At 57.5% G+C, this 16,479-nt stretch overlaps 1 protein-coding gene across 4 annotated transcripts in view; it reads left to right on the forward strand.

Moving 5' to 3' along the window:
* The window catches only part of RNF213 (ring finger protein 213), an 84,631-nt gene that overhangs the window by 51,817 nt on the left and 16,335 nt on the right, over positions 1-16,479 (forward strand). For all 4 annotated transcript variants that reach the window (XM_045836957.1, XM_045836956.1, XM_045836955.1 and 1 more), the window contains 18 exons: positions 1,079-1,215; positions 1,537-1,632; positions 2,327-2,445; positions 3,204-3,323; positions 3,814-3,947; positions 4,329-4,476; positions 4,639-4,774; positions 6,415-6,606; positions 7,317-7,462; positions 8,539-8,693; positions 9,703-9,909; positions 10,454-10,635; positions 11,228-11,348; positions 11,794-11,894; positions 12,006-12,188; positions 12,906-13,075; positions 13,174-13,273; positions 16,205-16,316. In XM_045836957.1, coding sequence (XP_045692913.1) covers positions 1,079-1,215; positions 1,537-1,632; positions 2,327-2,445; positions 3,204-3,323; positions 3,814-3,947; positions 4,329-4,476; positions 4,639-4,774; positions 6,415-6,606; positions 7,317-7,462; positions 8,539-8,693; positions 9,703-9,909; positions 10,454-10,635; positions 11,228-11,348; positions 11,794-11,894; positions 12,006-12,188; positions 12,906-13,075; positions 13,174-13,273; positions 16,205-16,316 — 2,559 coding nt within the window. The remainder of the gene's footprint in view (positions 1-1,078; positions 1,216-1,536; positions 1,633-2,326; positions 2,446-3,203; positions 3,324-3,813; positions 3,948-4,328; positions 4,477-4,638; positions 4,775-6,414; positions 6,607-7,316; positions 7,463-8,538; positions 8,694-9,702; positions 9,910-10,453; positions 10,636-11,227; positions 11,349-11,793; positions 11,895-12,005; positions 12,189-12,905; positions 13,076-13,173; positions 13,274-16,204; positions 16,317-16,479) is intronic.

Here is a 16,479-nt window from a genome sequence, read left to right on the forward strand (position 1 = left end):
ATGCTGAGCACAAAGCTCGGGGCAGGCCATGAGGTCAGGAGGCCCCTTCTGCGAGAGCCGGCCCCGAACGGATTGGGAGCCTTGGCCGGGCGGGTGTCGCAGGCAGAGGGCCTGCTGGAGTGAAGGTGGCAGGCGGGAAACAGCACAGTCTGTGCGAGCCCAGGAGGTGGTCGCTGACAGAGCTTAGGGCCTAGGGCTGTGAGTGCCTAGAGGCAGGCTGGGGGCCGTTGGGCAGGCTCCGTGGCCGGCCTTGCCAGCGGCCCTGAGACGCAAGGTCTCCCCTGTGCGGAGGGGCGCAGTGGAGAAGGATGTGTTGAGATGGGTCAGGTGCGAGGCTGTCGCAGAAAAGATTCACTGGTGCAGGCAGGGGCTGCTGTGAGCCCTCAAAGCCGACGACAGCTGGGTGGGACTGCGGGGCAGGAGTAAGGAAGCGCGGTTAACTGATTCCGTGTGAGGGAGCCCCTCTCACACCGGGTTCTTGCTGGCATGACCGCAGGTTTGGTGAGTCACAGCAGAGAATCCTGGAAGAGCAGCACGTTTGGGGGCGGGGCGAAAACCCCACTGGGGGCCCCTCGGCTGCCCAGGGACCGCCGTGTCTGTGTGCAGTGCAGCGGGGGTGGCGGGGCTCAGCTCAGCAGCTAGCCAGGCCCGGAGGCAGGGATGCGGCAGCCTGAGGTCAGCCTGCCCGTGTGGAGGGTCCCGGCCGCACCAAGCAGGGTGCGGGGCAGAGGGGACTCACGGACAGCCTAGAAAGGGAGGCGCCTTCCTCACGGCTGATTCCCCGGCAAGTCGGATGCGAGGCCATCGGGGAGACACTACGTATCATTTGTGCTGAGCCCCTGGGCTTATGTCTGTGGGGAGCAAACGGGAGGAGGCCCTGGAGTCCGGGAAGGAGGCCCCGTCCTGTGGACAGAACGTCTTCCCCACAATGCCTTTCGACCAGGGTGGCTCCCGCGGCACCACCTGGTTTAGAAACTCCAGGGTATCGCCCTCTTCTGCCTTTGTGAGATCCGCCCCCTGCCGAGCGCCCTGGCGATTCTGTGCGGGGCGGACACGGTTTGCACTCCCGCCTTTGCAGATCACCACTTTCTCCAGACTGCTGACTGGCCATGACTGTGAGGTTTTAACATCAGAAGTCACCGGCAAGGCACTGAGACCCACAATCCTGTCGCTGCAGCAGTTCGACACCGAGTACTCCTTCCTCAGAGAAGTCCGGTGAGGCCCCCGCCTCCTGCCCTCTGCACTGCCCACCTGCCCCGGCGCTGGCCGCTTGGCTGCAGCGGCCACGGGCGGCATCACCGGCATTGGCTCATGTACGAGAGGGCCCACGACTCTGAGAAGGACAGTCCTTTCTCTGTGTGCACACCCTTCTCCGAAACCAGTCCTCGCAGCACCAGAGGGAGCATTTCCTGGGGTTTAGTCTTCCACTGCTGGGTGGCCCACTCGCCGGGCAGTTCCCATCACTTGGAGGGGTGGAGGGCTGCGTCACCCTGTTTTTATGATGGAGACTCACTGGCCCGATTTCCCTTTTCTCAGAAAGTGCGTGACCCACACAGCCCCGTGCAAAATCCTCGTCGTTCAGACGGACTTCGAGGACGGCGTGCGCAGCGCTCAGCTCATCGCCTCCGCTAAGTACGTCTTCGTTCTCCCTTCAGAAACCACAGGGGGCGTCCCAGATTCACTGCGGAGCCCCAAGGAATCCTTCCCAGAAAACAGCACAGCCTCAAATAAACATAGAACAAAGACACCGACAGTTCTCCCTTGTCGCTTTCCCACCTGTGGGCTGGAGACAGCGAGGAAGGGGAAGTGGGAAGGGGAGAGGCCCGAGGCGGCACACACGGGGAAGCGCAGGAAGTCCCCGTGCCAGAACAGAGTAGGTCTGAGAGAACACCCTTGTGGAAGACGGGGTGCAGGCTCTTGGTAATTATTAGTTTTAAATCAAACAATTCGATGTATGTGTAGCGTCTATAGGAGAGGTACGGTACTTTCAGAACTGAGTCCCCTGTCACTTAAAGTGACCTCTGGACCTTTTCACACACTGGGAGCCTAGGTTCACGGCATGGCTGTCTGTCTGCGGCACCCTGTCCCCCGAGATGGAGACTTCTGCTAGACTTGCCCTTGGCAGGGTTCAGGAGCCTAGCAGGGAGCCCAGGTCAGGGTTTCTGATCCCTGAGACAAGCCTGGTCGAGGCAGAGGGACGACACAGGGTCAGGGTGGGAGGGCCTCAGGTGGGCTGCGCCCGGGACGCCCTCCAGCGCCAGCACCGCTGCGGCGGGCTTGCCAGCTGTGCCTTTGCTCTGATTCGGCTCGTCTGCTCAAAACACAGGTATTCTGCTATAAACGAGATTAGCAAGCACCAGGGGCATCAGCACTGCGTCTTCGTCTATTTCATCACCAAACTGTCCCGGATGGAAAGCGGGAGGTCCTACGTGGGATCCCATGGAGGTAGGACAGAGATGGATGAACGTGGTTACGTCAGCGACATTCGAGGATTTTCCAGCTGGTCCTAGGGTGTCCAAATGAGCACTTGGAATAGTAACGTTAACCTCAACAACAGCCGTTTCGATGCAGTTAGATTTGTTACCAACGATTATTGCAAAAAACTCTCATCTTGGGATTTGCTGCTCCAACATACGGCGCTTCCTTTACCGACTTGTACATAAACACTGAAGCGGTCTGTCTAGTCCCCCACCTTTTACTGCCCAAGAGAAGCTGTCACAGCTGACCCGCGATGGACTCGCCCATCCTTCACCTACCTGTTTTGGGGTGGGGGGTGCTACCTTAAATCTGTTTCCTTCTCTTTCCCCCACCTGTCTGGAATGGCCCAGTGAATGTTTATTGGGTAAGGAGGTTGGAGTTCCAGAAACAGGCACATACAGTTCACTCTAGTACTTCCACAGACCGGGGGAGGGACCGTGCGGCGTCCCACAGCCCTGTCGTGACCTCGGGCAGCCAGTAGAGTCCCGATGCGTGACGGTCGCACGGCCCTCATCCGGGCCGCCTTCCCAAGTCGGCCATGTCCGGGGCACACGGATTACCCTGTCTAAGTTGCTGACACGCAGCGTGGGCAGCGGGGTGTCTGCGTCGGTCACGGGTTCACATAGTAGCAGGGTGTCGAGCACCAGGCGTGTGGTGTGTGCCCGCTCTGCCTGACACATGGACGGAAAGGACACGTGGAGATTCAGTGGCTTCGCTCCTCGCAGGGCTGTGGCGGTCTGTGCACATCGACGACCTCCGGAGGTCCACAGTCATGGTGTCAGATGTGACGAAGCTGCAGGATGTGACCATCAGCCAGCTGTTTGATCCAGACCATGAATCGGAGTGTACGTCTCCAGGGAGAGTCTTTGGGGACACGGGACAGCCTGTGTGGCAGCCGGGCGGTGGCAGGAGTGCTGCAACGAGCCGTGAGAGCAGGGCCGTCGTGCCCCTGGCACCGAATCCTCGCCCCTGTGCCTCGGCAGCAGCTTGGGTGACTCCCCAGAGCCCCTTGCTGCTTCCCAAGGCTGAGCAAAGGCTGTGCTTCCACTGGAAGAAGTAGCTCAGTGGGTGCCGAGGTGGCAGAAGTGGGTGCCTATGGCACGTGTCCCCTCTGTCTCTGCATGGACCCTCAGAGCTGGGATGGAAGTGAGGGGTTCCCACTGGATGGCCCGAGGGTGGGCCAGAGGCTGATCTGCATGCCCTGGGGCTGTCCTTGGGGACGCGGCTACAATCAGGACCCAGGGAATGGCTGCAGGTCTGCACCCAGCTCTCTGGCCCAGTGTCAGCACCGCAGCTGCCTTCTGGGCTGTCGTCTGACAGTGACTTCTGTTGCAGCTGAGGTGAGGCACGGGGCCAGCGATGGCCATGAGGAAGAGATGGAAGTGGAGCCCCATGAACCGGGGTCCATGTCTCAGATGGACATGGAGACAGACATGGAGATGGACCATTCCGAGCCCCGGAGCAGCCACGTGAGTGCAGCTCTCCTGTCCAGGGGCCTCCCGGGGGCTGCTGGGCACCCTCAGGAGCTCCACTCTTACCCCGGGAGATCGAGGAGGGACACAGAGGGCGGCTAAGAGTGCAGCCGGGTCACCAGGACAGGGTCTGCTGGGGCTCCTCCTGCCATCTCCTGGCCGGTTCCGCTCCGTCCATCCACTGCTGGCCAAGTCCTGGGAACATGGGAACACGTCGCCGTGGGTCCATGAGCAGTCGGGCATGTGGACGGCCAGGGAGCTTTGCCCTGCACCTACCCCACACGCTGCTGTGGGACCTGGCTCCAGCCGGTCCTGGGCCTGGGCCTGGGCCTCGGCCTTGCAGGGGTGGCTGATGGAAACTCGCTTGTGTCGTGACAGACGCCGGCCCTAGACACCAGCCACCTGCTGCGCAGCTGCGTGCAGAGCGCCGTGGGTCTGCTCCAGGACCCGAGCGAGCGCAGTCAGCGCAACATGAGGCGTGTGGAGATTCTGCTCGGCCTCCTCAGTGAGGACGACATGCACAAAGGTGAGGTCCCCAGGATCCCCGCGCCTCTCTTGGACTTCTCGGATCTGGAGCCCCAGACCACGCGAAAGGCCACTCCCCTCCCAGTGGCCCGGCCAGCAGCGCAGATCCGCGGCGCAGGGTTGCAGCACGTGGCCAACGTGTGTGCCCTCTGCTGTGTTGCAGCTGCGTTCTCCCGGGAGGCCAAGCGGCGCCTCCACGACCTCTTACAGAGGCAGGAGAGCTTCGTGCTGGCCAAGGAGCGGTGGGTTCAGGAGGAGGCCTCCAACCCCGACGCCCTCCAGGAGGCCGGCACGTTCAGGTACCTGATCTGGGGCGGCACGCACGTTTCCCGTCCCTGCTGGGGGCGGGGCGCTGGACCTCGCTTTCTCCGAGTGATTCAAAGCGATCTTTTCTTTTCCCTCAAAATAAGTACAAGATGGTTTGGGTGATGGTATGTGGGGGTTTGCCAACTCTTTTCTCCACTTCTGTGTGTGTTTAAACCTGTTCTGGGAGGATGTAACCTTTTGCCAGCCTGTGACAAACTGTAGAAACAGGTGGTTTCCGGTTGCTACATTAAGAAGGTGATGTGTAGGGAGGGAAGAGAAATTACCTTCCCAGACCTCCTGCTTGAAGCTGTTTGATACCTACAAAACAAGATTCTGCGGGATTCATTTAGTGCCCGTGATCCTTTTTCCATGAACTCCTTTGCTTGGGATGAACCCACGCCGACCTGTGTGGCCCAGGACGAGGGTGTGGGGGGCTGGCCCACCCCCATTGGCAGGGTTGTCTCATCCCGTATTCCTCACTGTGGCCCTCGGGTCCCTCCTCTGTGAGCAGAGCATCTACTCGCCCGTAGGCCCCACTGGGCCCAGCCCTGCTGACTCTGTGGGACTCGCTTCGGGCGCATCAGTGGGAACGGCTGGGGTGCCACCCACAACGGATGGCTTGTGGGAGCTTGTCGATGTGGTTTTGTGGTGGGAAGGGTTTTCTGTCTCTTCTTCTCCAGTGATCCCTGATTTCTTCCCTAATTGTACTTTCTGAGTCAGGACCTTTGTAAGAGATGAACCTGGAAGGGTGCTCGTCTCCCTCGGGCACGCCTGAGGCCTGCACAGTCCTAGGGCCTCCATTTCCCACCAGCACCCATTAGAGCCTCGCTCTCTGGGCCCCTTGCACACGCTGCCCTCGTTCCTCAACTGCCCGGTCGGCTGGGTGTTCGGGGGGTGGGACATCCCACCTTTCACCTCCCCGCCCTGCTGTTTGCGGTCGCTTCCGGACTGGCCCGTCTCACCTGCGGGTGGGCGCGGGCCAGAGCTGCATGCATTTAGCTCACCTGTGTCAGGCGTCAGGCAGCCCTCCAGAGCCCGCTGCTTCACGACCACAGCCTTGGGGACAAAGTCGTCACCCTCTATTTGTTTTGGACTGAAGTCCTCTGCCCTCTCCGGGTTAGACAGTCCAAATCCTGGAAGTCTCGATCCTCGGGCTGGCCCGGCGCCCAGCGCGCCCAGAGCCCAGCGTCTGCACAGCCTGCCCGGCCTCGCCCTGCAGCCGGCGCTGACCTGTCAGCTCTGCGGCCTTCCACCCTCTTTGTAGTTTGCATTCGTCCCCTTCAGTCGAGTGGTCTCTGTGGTCACTGTCACGCTTTGTTTCCTCAGTAGATGGTTCTGAATTCTCTCTGGGTCCCCATGTACTAGAAACACAAACACTCAAGTGGGCATTTTCTTCTTTGAAAAGAGAGTTGCATTTTTCTCCCCGGTGTTAATCACCTAGGATTATAGTTTGTCATGTGCCCACATCACCGTAAAAGCAGGGTCCTGTAGTTAGCGGAAGTGACGGACGACAGCTTAGCGCCCAGGTCCCGGGTGCCGAACCAGCAGGGATGTCCCTGACTGGGGGTCGCCGTGCCCCTTCCCACTGTGGCTGCTCTGACCCAGGGCTGGGGCTGCCGGTCTCTTGCTGCAGGCACACCCTCTGGAAGCGGGTGCAGGGTGCCGTGACCCCTCTCCTGGCCAGCATGATATCCATCATCGACAGAGACGGCAACCTGGAGCTCCTGGCCGTGCCCGAGGTGCCGTCGTGGACGAGAGACCTTTGGATGTTTATCTTCAGTGACCTGAAGCTGCTGAGCATTCCTCTTGTGGAGAATGCTACCAGGTGAGGTGCAGACTTCCTCTCTGTGGTGCGGGGACAGCCCCGACCTGAGTGCGCCCTCCTGAGTGTCTGATGACACAGCTGGACTCCAGAGTCGCACTGGAGAGTTGCTCTGGGAGTTGAGTGCCGTTCTAAGAAGCCTGTCCCAGGCTTGTCTGAAGGCCCCACCGAGTGCGTCACCTCGGCCTGCCCCACAGAAGCTGTGCTGCACAGCTGCTTGATGGGGTCGTTTACTGGTCCTCTCTCCATGGGGGGCTTACCCAGCCACTCCCCAGGCTGGCTCTTGCACCACTCAGGCTCAGCCAGCTTCCCCAAGGGCTCCTGTTGGGATTTTGGGGGCTTTGGCTCCAGGGTGTGAGGTTAATAAGCAAGGTAGAGTAAGTGGAATTTGGGGTCAGCAGTGGACACACCAGGAGGAAAAGATGGCTGATTAGAAAGCAGGCTTCTTGGAGAGTCGAGTTCTGTCTGCACAGGCCCAGTGAGGCCTGGGCCCCCGATATCTTGGTCCGCATCTGTTCTGTCTGTAAAGCGGGTGGCGCAGGTCGCCCCGGGTCCCTCCCTCACAGGAACCTGAGGCCCGCGGGCTGTTCTCGAGGCCTCGGAGGCACCTGGTCTTGAGGGCTGAGATGGCTGGGCTTCAGAGTTCCCCTGTCCTGCGTGCGTCTGGTGACACCTCACCAGCCACATTCCCTGTCCCCGCTGCCCCTTGGTAGGTTCAGAAGTGAGATGTCGCACATCCCAGTGCTGGGCCACATGCAGCTCTCAGGGGACAACTGCAACAGAGTTCCGTTCAGCTGGAGAATCAAGGACTACATGGAGGAGCTGGGGGTCCAGGCTCAGTACATCTCCGAGCCCGCAGGTGCGCGCCGGGACACAGCAAGGGGCCCAGGGTGGGGTGCTGTCCCAGGCGGCTGCTCCCCTTCTGAAGCTCCTGGGCAGCAGTGACACGGGACTCGGGAGGTGTCCTCAGCTGGTCCTTTCTCAACCACTGCCCGTGACAAGAGCAGAGCGCCTTCATCCGAGCTGACTGTCTGTGTCCCTCCCGAGCCCCACGGCCCCTCATGGCCCTGCTGTACCCAGCCTGGTGGTCCGGCCGTCGGCCTTCCAGGGACACCAGCATTCGCAGCACTTTGGGAGCAGACTGGTTTGGAGTAGAATGATCTTTTCAAAGTTGACTTCCAGTACTGCCTTTAAAAAATGCAGGACTGCCCTGGCTGGGTGGTTCAGTTGGTTGGAGCATTGTATTGTAAACCAAAAGGTCACGGGTTTGATTCCCGGTCAGGTCACAGGCCTGGGGTGTGGGCCTGGCCCCTGGTTGGGGTACATACGAGAGGCAGCCGACTGATGTTTCTCTCATCAGTGTTTCTCTCTGTTTCCCTTCCCCTCTCTTTAAGATAAACAAGCATGTCCTCAGTGAGAATAAAAAAATAAAGGAAAATAAAATCTGGGTCAGGGGACCTGAAGATGAGCTTGTTTTTGTCAGTTTCTGCCACTCATTCTGAGCAGGGTGGAAGCAGGCTCTGTCGGAGGAGAGAGTGTTTCTTGATTTTGAGGCCACGCCCCGCCGGCACAGCGCTGGGCCTAGAAGGCAGGAGCAGGGTGGGACCCGCCCTGGAGAGCAGCCTGGGGCCTGGCCCTGGGGCCCTGAGGCTTGACTTGACAGAGGTGCACTCGCTCTGCCTCAGGTTGCCTCGTCCCTTTGCGGCTACCGAGGCTGGTTGTCACCGGAACTTCATATCCACGCTGCCTTTGTGTCTGTTATTTCCCTGGAAACCACCTACAGTGTTCAGGCGTGATCTCAGAATGGGCTGCCTGCTGCCCTCGGCTGCCGGCCTGCAGACCCTGACCTGCTGGGAGTGTCCAGGGAGCAGTGGCCTGACGACTGTGGCTGTGCATCCCTTCCTCACCCCAAGACACTCTGTGGTCTCCCCGCAGGAGCACCCAAGAAGCTGCTGGAGATCTTCTGGCAGACACCGCTGGGCTGCTTCCTGGCACGGCTCCCCGGGCCGGAGCGGCTGCAGCTGTTCCAGTGCTACCTGCAGGACTTCCTGCTCTTGACCATGAAGGTGTCCAACATGCAAGAACTGACGGTAAGTATTCCCGTGCGCGCAGCATGCACCGGCTGCGGGCGTGGCTCTGTGGGGCAGAACGTGGTCTGAGAGGAGGCCGGTACCTGACGAGGCGGTCGTACCGCAGCCCCCGGCCCAGGCCCCTGCACGTGGAGCTTTCTAGGAAGGCGACGAAACCCTCTGGTTCTCCTAGATCACCTTCTTCTCAGATGCTCAGTTTCTCTCGAAGAAAACTAGGTCACTATTTAAGTGACCGTTACAAGGGTAATAATGAAATCAGAAACTTCCACGGAGAGAATGATACTCCTTCAAACTTCAGTACCTGAAAAAGGAAAGTGACAGATTTGAGGAGAATCTAGAAACAATACGATTAAGGGTTAATAGATATTCTTAGGACTCGATAAGAAAACCCCACAACTTTAAAAAGTGGGTGAATGTCACAAAGCAGCTGTGGGCGGAATTATACAGACACCCCGAAAACCTTTGTAAGGTTGCTGAGATGCATAATAAACCAGCAAAACGTGCCCAAATTCAGACGCCATCTTTACCTATCCCGGTGGCAAAACCGGTTTCACACAGTCTGGGGGCCGGCCGGCAGGGTGGACAGGGAACTTCACGAAACCCGAACCCGTGACCCCGTCCTGAGGACGTCACTGCAGACGCGGTCAAGCCGTTTAGTCCCAGGAACGCTCTTCTTACCTTTACTTATAAAAATGGAAGCTCAGAAACAAGTGTCTAAAACTAAGGGTTGGACAAACTAGAGGACGGCCACTCAGTTGGTGCCTGTGCGGCCACTGAAAGTGCTGTGCTTCGAGTCCATGGAACGAGAGAGAAAAGTCCACGGTGCACAGTGGGAAACGTCAGGATACACTGGGGCCCGGGCTTGGGGACCACGGGGAGGACAGGTATGGGTGTAAAAGTGCCAGAAGGGATGACATCAGGAAGTGAACCAGGGACAGTGCTGGTGGTACCTGTGCGTTTTCTTTTCCTGTTGTTCTTAGTCCCACGGAAAGCCTGGTTTTCTCCCCAGCTCCTGCAGATGGCGCTGTGGTCCTGTGTCCAGCAGCTGAGTGAGGAAAGCCCCCAAGAGGAGCTTTCCCTCCCCTGGGTGCACCTGGCCTATCAGCATTTCAGGATCCGGCTCCAGAACTTCTCCAGAATCTTGACGATCCATCCCCTGATTATAGACAGCCTCACTGAAGCTGCTCAGAGGCGTGACCCAGCTACACGTGAGATGGTATGGCCCCTCTTGGGGACAGTTAGCGCTTGTGGCCGGCAATCGGCCTCCCTGGAGTGGGTGGGGACTACTCCCGGGGCCACCAGGGAGGGAGAGCTGGTGGGCCACGCTCCAAATGGGAGAATCCAGCTCGGGGCACAGACATCAGGGCGACTCGGGAGTCAGGACACTTCTAACAAGTGCGTGCTGTGTTCCAACACAGTGAAGAGGAGGCTGTGGCTGCGGCCCCAGCCGGTGGCAAAGTTGGTGGGAACATCGTCCTGGGCACCAAAGGGTTGCAGGTTCGATTCCTGGTCTGGGCGCATACGGGATGAAAGGGATCGATACTTCTCTCTTTCATAGATTTCTCTCTCTCTTCCTCTCTCTTTAAAACCAATGCATGTGTCCTCGAATGAGGATGAGAAAGAAAGAAAAAGATGCGGATGCAGGCCTGGACCAGGAGAGCACAGCAGGCCAGCAGCTGGGGACTCCGGGCTGCGGATGTACGGCTGCCCCGGGGGCTGGGGGAGTTGTCAATTCACGGGTCTGTTCTCCCTCTGCCCAGACCCTGGACGTGTCCGCAGCACTGGCCTGTGCCGAGCTGCTGCTGAGGGACCTGCTGAAGCCCAGCCCCCAGGTGTGGCTGCAGACGGTGAAGAAGCTGTCGATGCCGCTGGAGCTCCTCTGCTCCGACGGGTACCTGCAGGACTGCGGGGGCAGGGCCAGACACCTCGTCAGGGAAGTGAGGTGAGTCCCCGGAGCCAGCGGCCGGGTGCCTTCCACTCTCGCCCCCTGGCTGCATGCTGAGTCCCAGGCACGTCAGAAAGACGGTTCCGTTCCCTGCGTGGAAGGAGCCCTCTCCTTCATCCCTCACACTGGGGCCCCCAATGCCAGGCTTCCCGCCGGGGCTGGAGGCACGGAGCAGCACAGTGGTGTTCAGGGACTGACTGTGCAGGGAGCCGGCGGTGACGGGAAGGTGGGTGGGCTCCGTGATTCCACGGCAGGAATGCCGGGACTGGGAGCAGCTGGAAAGGGCCCCGAGCAGGACAGGGACAGGCAGGACGGTGGGGACATGCACTCGGGCAGTCATCCTGGTGGCTTCGTCCTGTGCTGGCCTCACAGGCACGGCAGGACTCCCAGGCAGAGGCCAAGTCCGGAGCATGCGGACCGGGTCACACCCACTCGGAGTTGGAGCAGGAGACGGGCACAGCACGGGACTCCCACGGGGCTCCCTCTGCCTGCCCCCGATCCATGGTGCATGCTTCCACCCCAGGGCCCTTTGTGCTGGCTCAGGCCCTGCGGCCAGCTAAGCGGGGGGAGGGGTACCATCTCTTGACAGAACCTACTGGAATCGCATTTTCTCCGTTGCGCTCTTTGTGGAGCACGTTCTCCTGGGGACCTGGAGCCACCTGCCGGAGCTGCGTGACCTGGTGACCGAGTCCGCGTTCACCCTGGACAAGGTGTGTGCTCCGCTCATCCTGCACGCAAGGCTCCGCCTCTCCCAGTCCACACCTGTGGACTGGCGCACTCCTTCAGCTCCGGCTGTTTGGTCTGAAAGTGCGATGGGAGGCGGTTTCCTCTTGCAGGCCGCTGGCTCTCCCACGGCCACTGTTCAGTCCCGTGCGCTGTCCTGAGTGCCGAGTCAGAGCGTAGCCTTTGACGGGAACTACTCACTATTACAAAACAAACAGGGTCCAGAGTGAGAGAGCTGCTGGATGCACACGCACAAGGCCCTACCCTGCAGACAGGCCAGCAGTCCCGACGGCACCAGGCGGCTGGCAGGCAGTGGGTGGTGGGGGGCTGTGTATTTAGCTCTGGGGTTTCTGACTCACCTGGCTGGCTGAACTTCCTTGGCTTCCTCGCCGCTAACACTCTTCCTGGTCACTGCCTTTCCTTCCACCCCAGCGTCTGCAAGGGAACTCGGACATCAAGACCATCCGGCCATTCGGTGCCGTGATGAAGACTCTCTGCGAATGTAAGGACCAGGCCAGCTACACCTTAATCCGGTAAGCTCCCTGGTGTGGGGCCATAAGGGAGAGAAGCCTGAGCCTTGGTAGTTCTAGCGCCTCCCAGCCAGCTCCCCTGCTCTAGCACTTACCGGCGTCCTTGCATCCTAGGTTTGGGGTCCAGGCGTGCCCCGTCTGCCTGGGAGACGCGCAGGACCCTGTCCATCTGCCCTGTGACCACGTGTTCTGCCTGGGCTGTGTCAGATCCTGCCTCGCCCTTGGGCAGATGAGCTGCCCACTCTGTCTGACCGACTTGCCAGAAGGCTTCTCTCCAGAGGTTTCCCAGGAGACGAGGTGAAACACCTTCTATCTTAAGGAGGCCTTTTCTTCCTCTTTTGCTAGTCCAGTATTCAGAAATAAAACTCTATTAACCTCGGAGATCCTGCCTGCAGGGACTGTCCCATGGGAGGGAACTCACCTTCATAAACACCTAGTGTCTCAGAATTGTCATGTCCCCACGACATACCTGTGGGTGGGTTTGGGAGCAGCAAAGTTAGAGGGAAAAAACCTGAAAGCCGTGACTGATGTGAAGCCGTCACGAGAGGCCCAAAGAACGAAGGGGTGTATCCTCTCGGCCTATCACTGCCGTTCATGCTCTAGGACGGTGGATGAGCCCACTCTGGGCTGGCAATGTGCTTTTCGGGGCCAGTCATTGAAGTTGGCAAGAGCCCTGTGGGTTTATCTGGCCTCAGCCTGCTCAGAAGGACTGGTTTTCTGCCCCCTCTGCCCCGAGGCTCCTAAGAGGGAAGCACGAGGCGGGCCCACGGGGGGCTCTTTGACACCCTCCTAGGGTGTCAGGAGGGGGGCCAGCTGTTCCAAATGTTTAAGGTGTTCGTAGAGAGCTGAGTCTGCATGGCCTGGTGGTTTCCAGACCAGCTCTGGTCGACATAAGATCCTTGCATCTTTTTCTTTAAAAAACCAAAATGCTGTCGCATCCCAGAGCACTGTGTGGGGAGGGGGCCCGGAAGCCGGCCACTAAGCATTTTCACGTGGTTTCCACCCACTCCCAAGGGCCGCCATTGAGAAGCACGCCCGCTTCCGACACATGTGCACCAGCTTCTTCGTGGACCTGGTGTCCACTGTGTGCTTCAAGGACAACTGTCCCCCGGACAAGGACGTGGTAGAGATGCTACTGTCGCTGCTCTTCGTGGAAAAGAAGCTGCTAAGAGGCGCACCCCAGAGTACGTTGCTTCTTCCTGTGGAGCTAAAAACCCAGTCTCCTCTTGCTTCTGTCTGTCTGCTGTGAACTGTGGGCCCACCTTTCTCCTTCTGGTTTAAGGACGCCGTGAACACACAAAATCTCTGTCTCCGTTCAGCGACGTTGTGGACAAGACGCCTGTCATCCGCTCCGTGGTCCTGAAGCTGCTCCTGAAGTACAAGTCAGTGTGCTGGCCTTGCCTGCCTGCTTGGCTCTCTGCTGCCCCCAACTCCCTGTGGGTGGGGCCGTTGGTTCCCCGTGGGGAAGGCCTCTCGGGGGTCAGGCCATCTTCCTTATGTGTCTCTCCCGGGGTGGGGGGAGTGTGTGGCCATTCCCGCACACAGGCAGATGGGTTCAGCACAGACTGACCTGTGGTTAGGGATGAAAAAAAGCATATGGCTAGGAAGGGGGCCCAGTGACGGGGCTTGGGAGGGGACCCCTGAGTCAGGGGTCTGTTTCTGACCCTGATTTGAAGCTGCCTAGGTGTGTGGTGCCTTGGAAGGTGAATGGGACTCCTTCTCACCATCACTGTCCTAGGTGTCCTATAATCTTTTCAGCTTCTAAACTTCTACAGTGAGTCTATAAATGGATAGAGAAGCCCATATGATGTCAATTGATGATCTTCTAGATAATTCTCAGAAAGTGATGTATATTCAGAAGGCTCTCTCAGGGGGTCCTTGGCACACGTAGCCTGTGTTCTGATCGACAGTCCCCTTTGAGGTGTTGGCCAAATCAAGGGGCTGCAAGACAGGTTCTAACAGAAACAAGCATTTCTGATGTGAATGTCCATAAGCAGACACAGAACATGGAGATTTGATTTGTACTCATCACTTGGAGCTGTGGCGTCCCTCTCTACGGACACGTCACTTTCCTATCTTACTCATCGTTCAAGGGAAGCAGGATTCCCGCAGGATTTCCAAAGACGAACTTCTCAAAGTGCATTTTAGTACAGAACCAGCATCTTCCTATGCTTTTAAGGTACATAAGTAAAGAGTTGACTTGAGAGATGGGAAGGACCTCTTTTGGTGTCAGATAACGTTTGTTAACCGAAAGGCTGTGAGATGTGCATTCGCACGAGTTTCTTTGCTCGGAGAGATGGAGTGTGGTCGCTGACACCCGCGTGCTGACGTGCAGTGTAGCCATATCCACGGGGGTAGGAACCGGCTGCTCACAGAGTAAATGCTCTGTCCTAAGGAGTTCAGAGCCTGAACATCATGGCACCAATCGCAAGATGAAAATCCAGAGACAGAAAACCCGCTTCCTGAATCTGCATTGTCTGGGAGCGACACTCTGGCTCTGTTGTCCCTTTGCTTCTGCATGGTTTGTGTGTATGGAGAACCAGTCTGGCTGGACTGGGAGTTCGTTGTGGGAATGTGGGCATCAGTTCTGCTGGCAGCCCCAGGTGACGAGGTCCACAGGCTCACCTGCTGAGCACGGCCCCACCCCCTAAGCCCCTCCCACCTGACCTCACCTGGAGATGCTCCTAGCCTGGATACTTGAAGGGAGACTAGTCACACCTTCTGGCCACGTCTCAGGCCACTAAGTGTGGACAGCATCCGATGACGACACACATCCAGGGCAGTATCACCTGGGTGCTCGTGCTGATCGGCTACTGCAGTTCTCAAAGTGTGGGCGTTGGGACTCATGGGGGGCCTAAGAGGGCCCCCCACTGCTTTTCAAATAGCATTAAAAGGATTGGCCATTTTCACCCGTTGGGTCACTGCTGGCACCTCAGCACTAAGGACACTGTCCAGGGAGCTACTCTCTTCTTCATCCCAAGCACATGCTGGTTTAAGGACTGAAGCTTCCCAGAAGAAAGTCCTTGATGAAGCTGTTAAATTTATCAATCTGACTGAATCGTGGCCCTTGAGGATATGACTTGGACATTCCATCGAAGTGAGTTATCCGGAGGGGAGCCGCACCCAGACCCGCCATGCTGACCGAGGACACCCACCAGTGCTGGCCAGGGGTGCTGGCGTGGCCCCTCCACAGCCCTGGGATTTCCTCCCCTTGAAGATAAGCGAAAGGCACCTGTCCCATCAGGGAAGACAACTGTGGCATTTGTTGCTCATGAGAAAATTTCAGCTCTTAGGCAAAAATTGAAATTTTGCAAACTCGGATCCTCTACTGTGAGCCTGTCAGCTTTCTGATAACTTGAAGACCTTTTGCTATGGGTGGCACTATTAAGAACATCAGGTTTTAAAATATATATTTTAAAATAAAAAGGTGTCAATGTCGGCAAGGTCTGCGTAGCTCAGTGCACCGCTATTTTCCGGATGGCCAGGGGTCCTGTCACGAAGTCGTGTGTGTGTCAGAAAAAGCTCCACTTCTAGTTCGTGCAGAGCAGACTGTGGGACTCTTATGAGCAGGTTTTCAGCTACTGCCATGTCAGCACAGCCAGCAGGCAGCAGGCGGGCTGGGGGGTCCAGCCGACTGGGCCACCATGCGAGGCAGGAAAAACAAAGACACTCTTCTTACAAATTCATTTTTTTCTTGAAAAATAGTTTATTTTTAAATGATATTTATTTTAACATGTAATTGGCTCATTGTTATTTTAAGTGAGTTGATCATTTCTAATGCTGTCATTATCTATAGACATAGCCCCGGCTGGCTGATGTGGCTTAATGGATTGAGCTCTGACCTGCAAACCGAAGGGTCTCTGGTTCAATTCCCAATCAGAGCACATGCCTGGGTTGTGGGCCAGGTTCCAAGTAGGGGGGCGTGCGAGAGGCAACCACTCATTGATGTTCCTCTCCCTCTCTTTCTCCTTCCCTTCCCCCTCTCTAAAACTAACTAAATAAAATCTTTAAAAATACATTGATAGGTATAACCCATGCAAACCAAAGCTCTTTGGTATTCTCAGTAGTTTATAAGACTGCGAAGGAGTCCTGAAACCAAGACATTTAAGAAGCGCTGGTCTAAAACAAGGCATTTTATATTCCTACATTAGTGCGCTAAAATATTTTCGTTAAAACCACATGGTATGCTCTATCCATGTACATGTGTATATGTTTACATGGGGAGATTGACAGAGATCAGTAGGTAGCTACTTTTGGGGGCAAATGAATTTCTGGACCCGAGATGACCGGGTTTACCATTTCTCTCTCGGTAGCTTCCAGGAAGTGAAGGGTTATATCCAGGACTACTTGACCCTGTTAGAGAAGAAAGCCTTTGTGGCCGAAGACAAGACGGAGCTGTATCTGCTCTTCAGCAGCTGTCTGGAGGTGCGCGCTCCCCGCCCAGCGCTCCCCTGTCCTCCTGCCAGGGGAGAGTTCTTCTGAGAAGTCACGGAGTACCACTTAAGTCAGTCAAGTTAACAAATGCTGCATTCTGTGCAGGGTAAAAAGGGTTTCAAACCCAATGCTCCTGCCCTCAGCACTGGTTTAC

This window comes from Phyllostomus hastatus, unplaced genomic scaffold, assembly GCF_019186645.2.
Source record: "Phyllostomus hastatus isolate PE091 unplaced genomic scaffold, TTU_PhHast_1.1 phas_contig_210, whole genome shotgun sequence".
Lineage (NCBI taxonomy): Eukaryota > Metazoa > Chordata > Mammalia > Chiroptera > Phyllostomidae > Phyllostomus > Phyllostomus hastatus.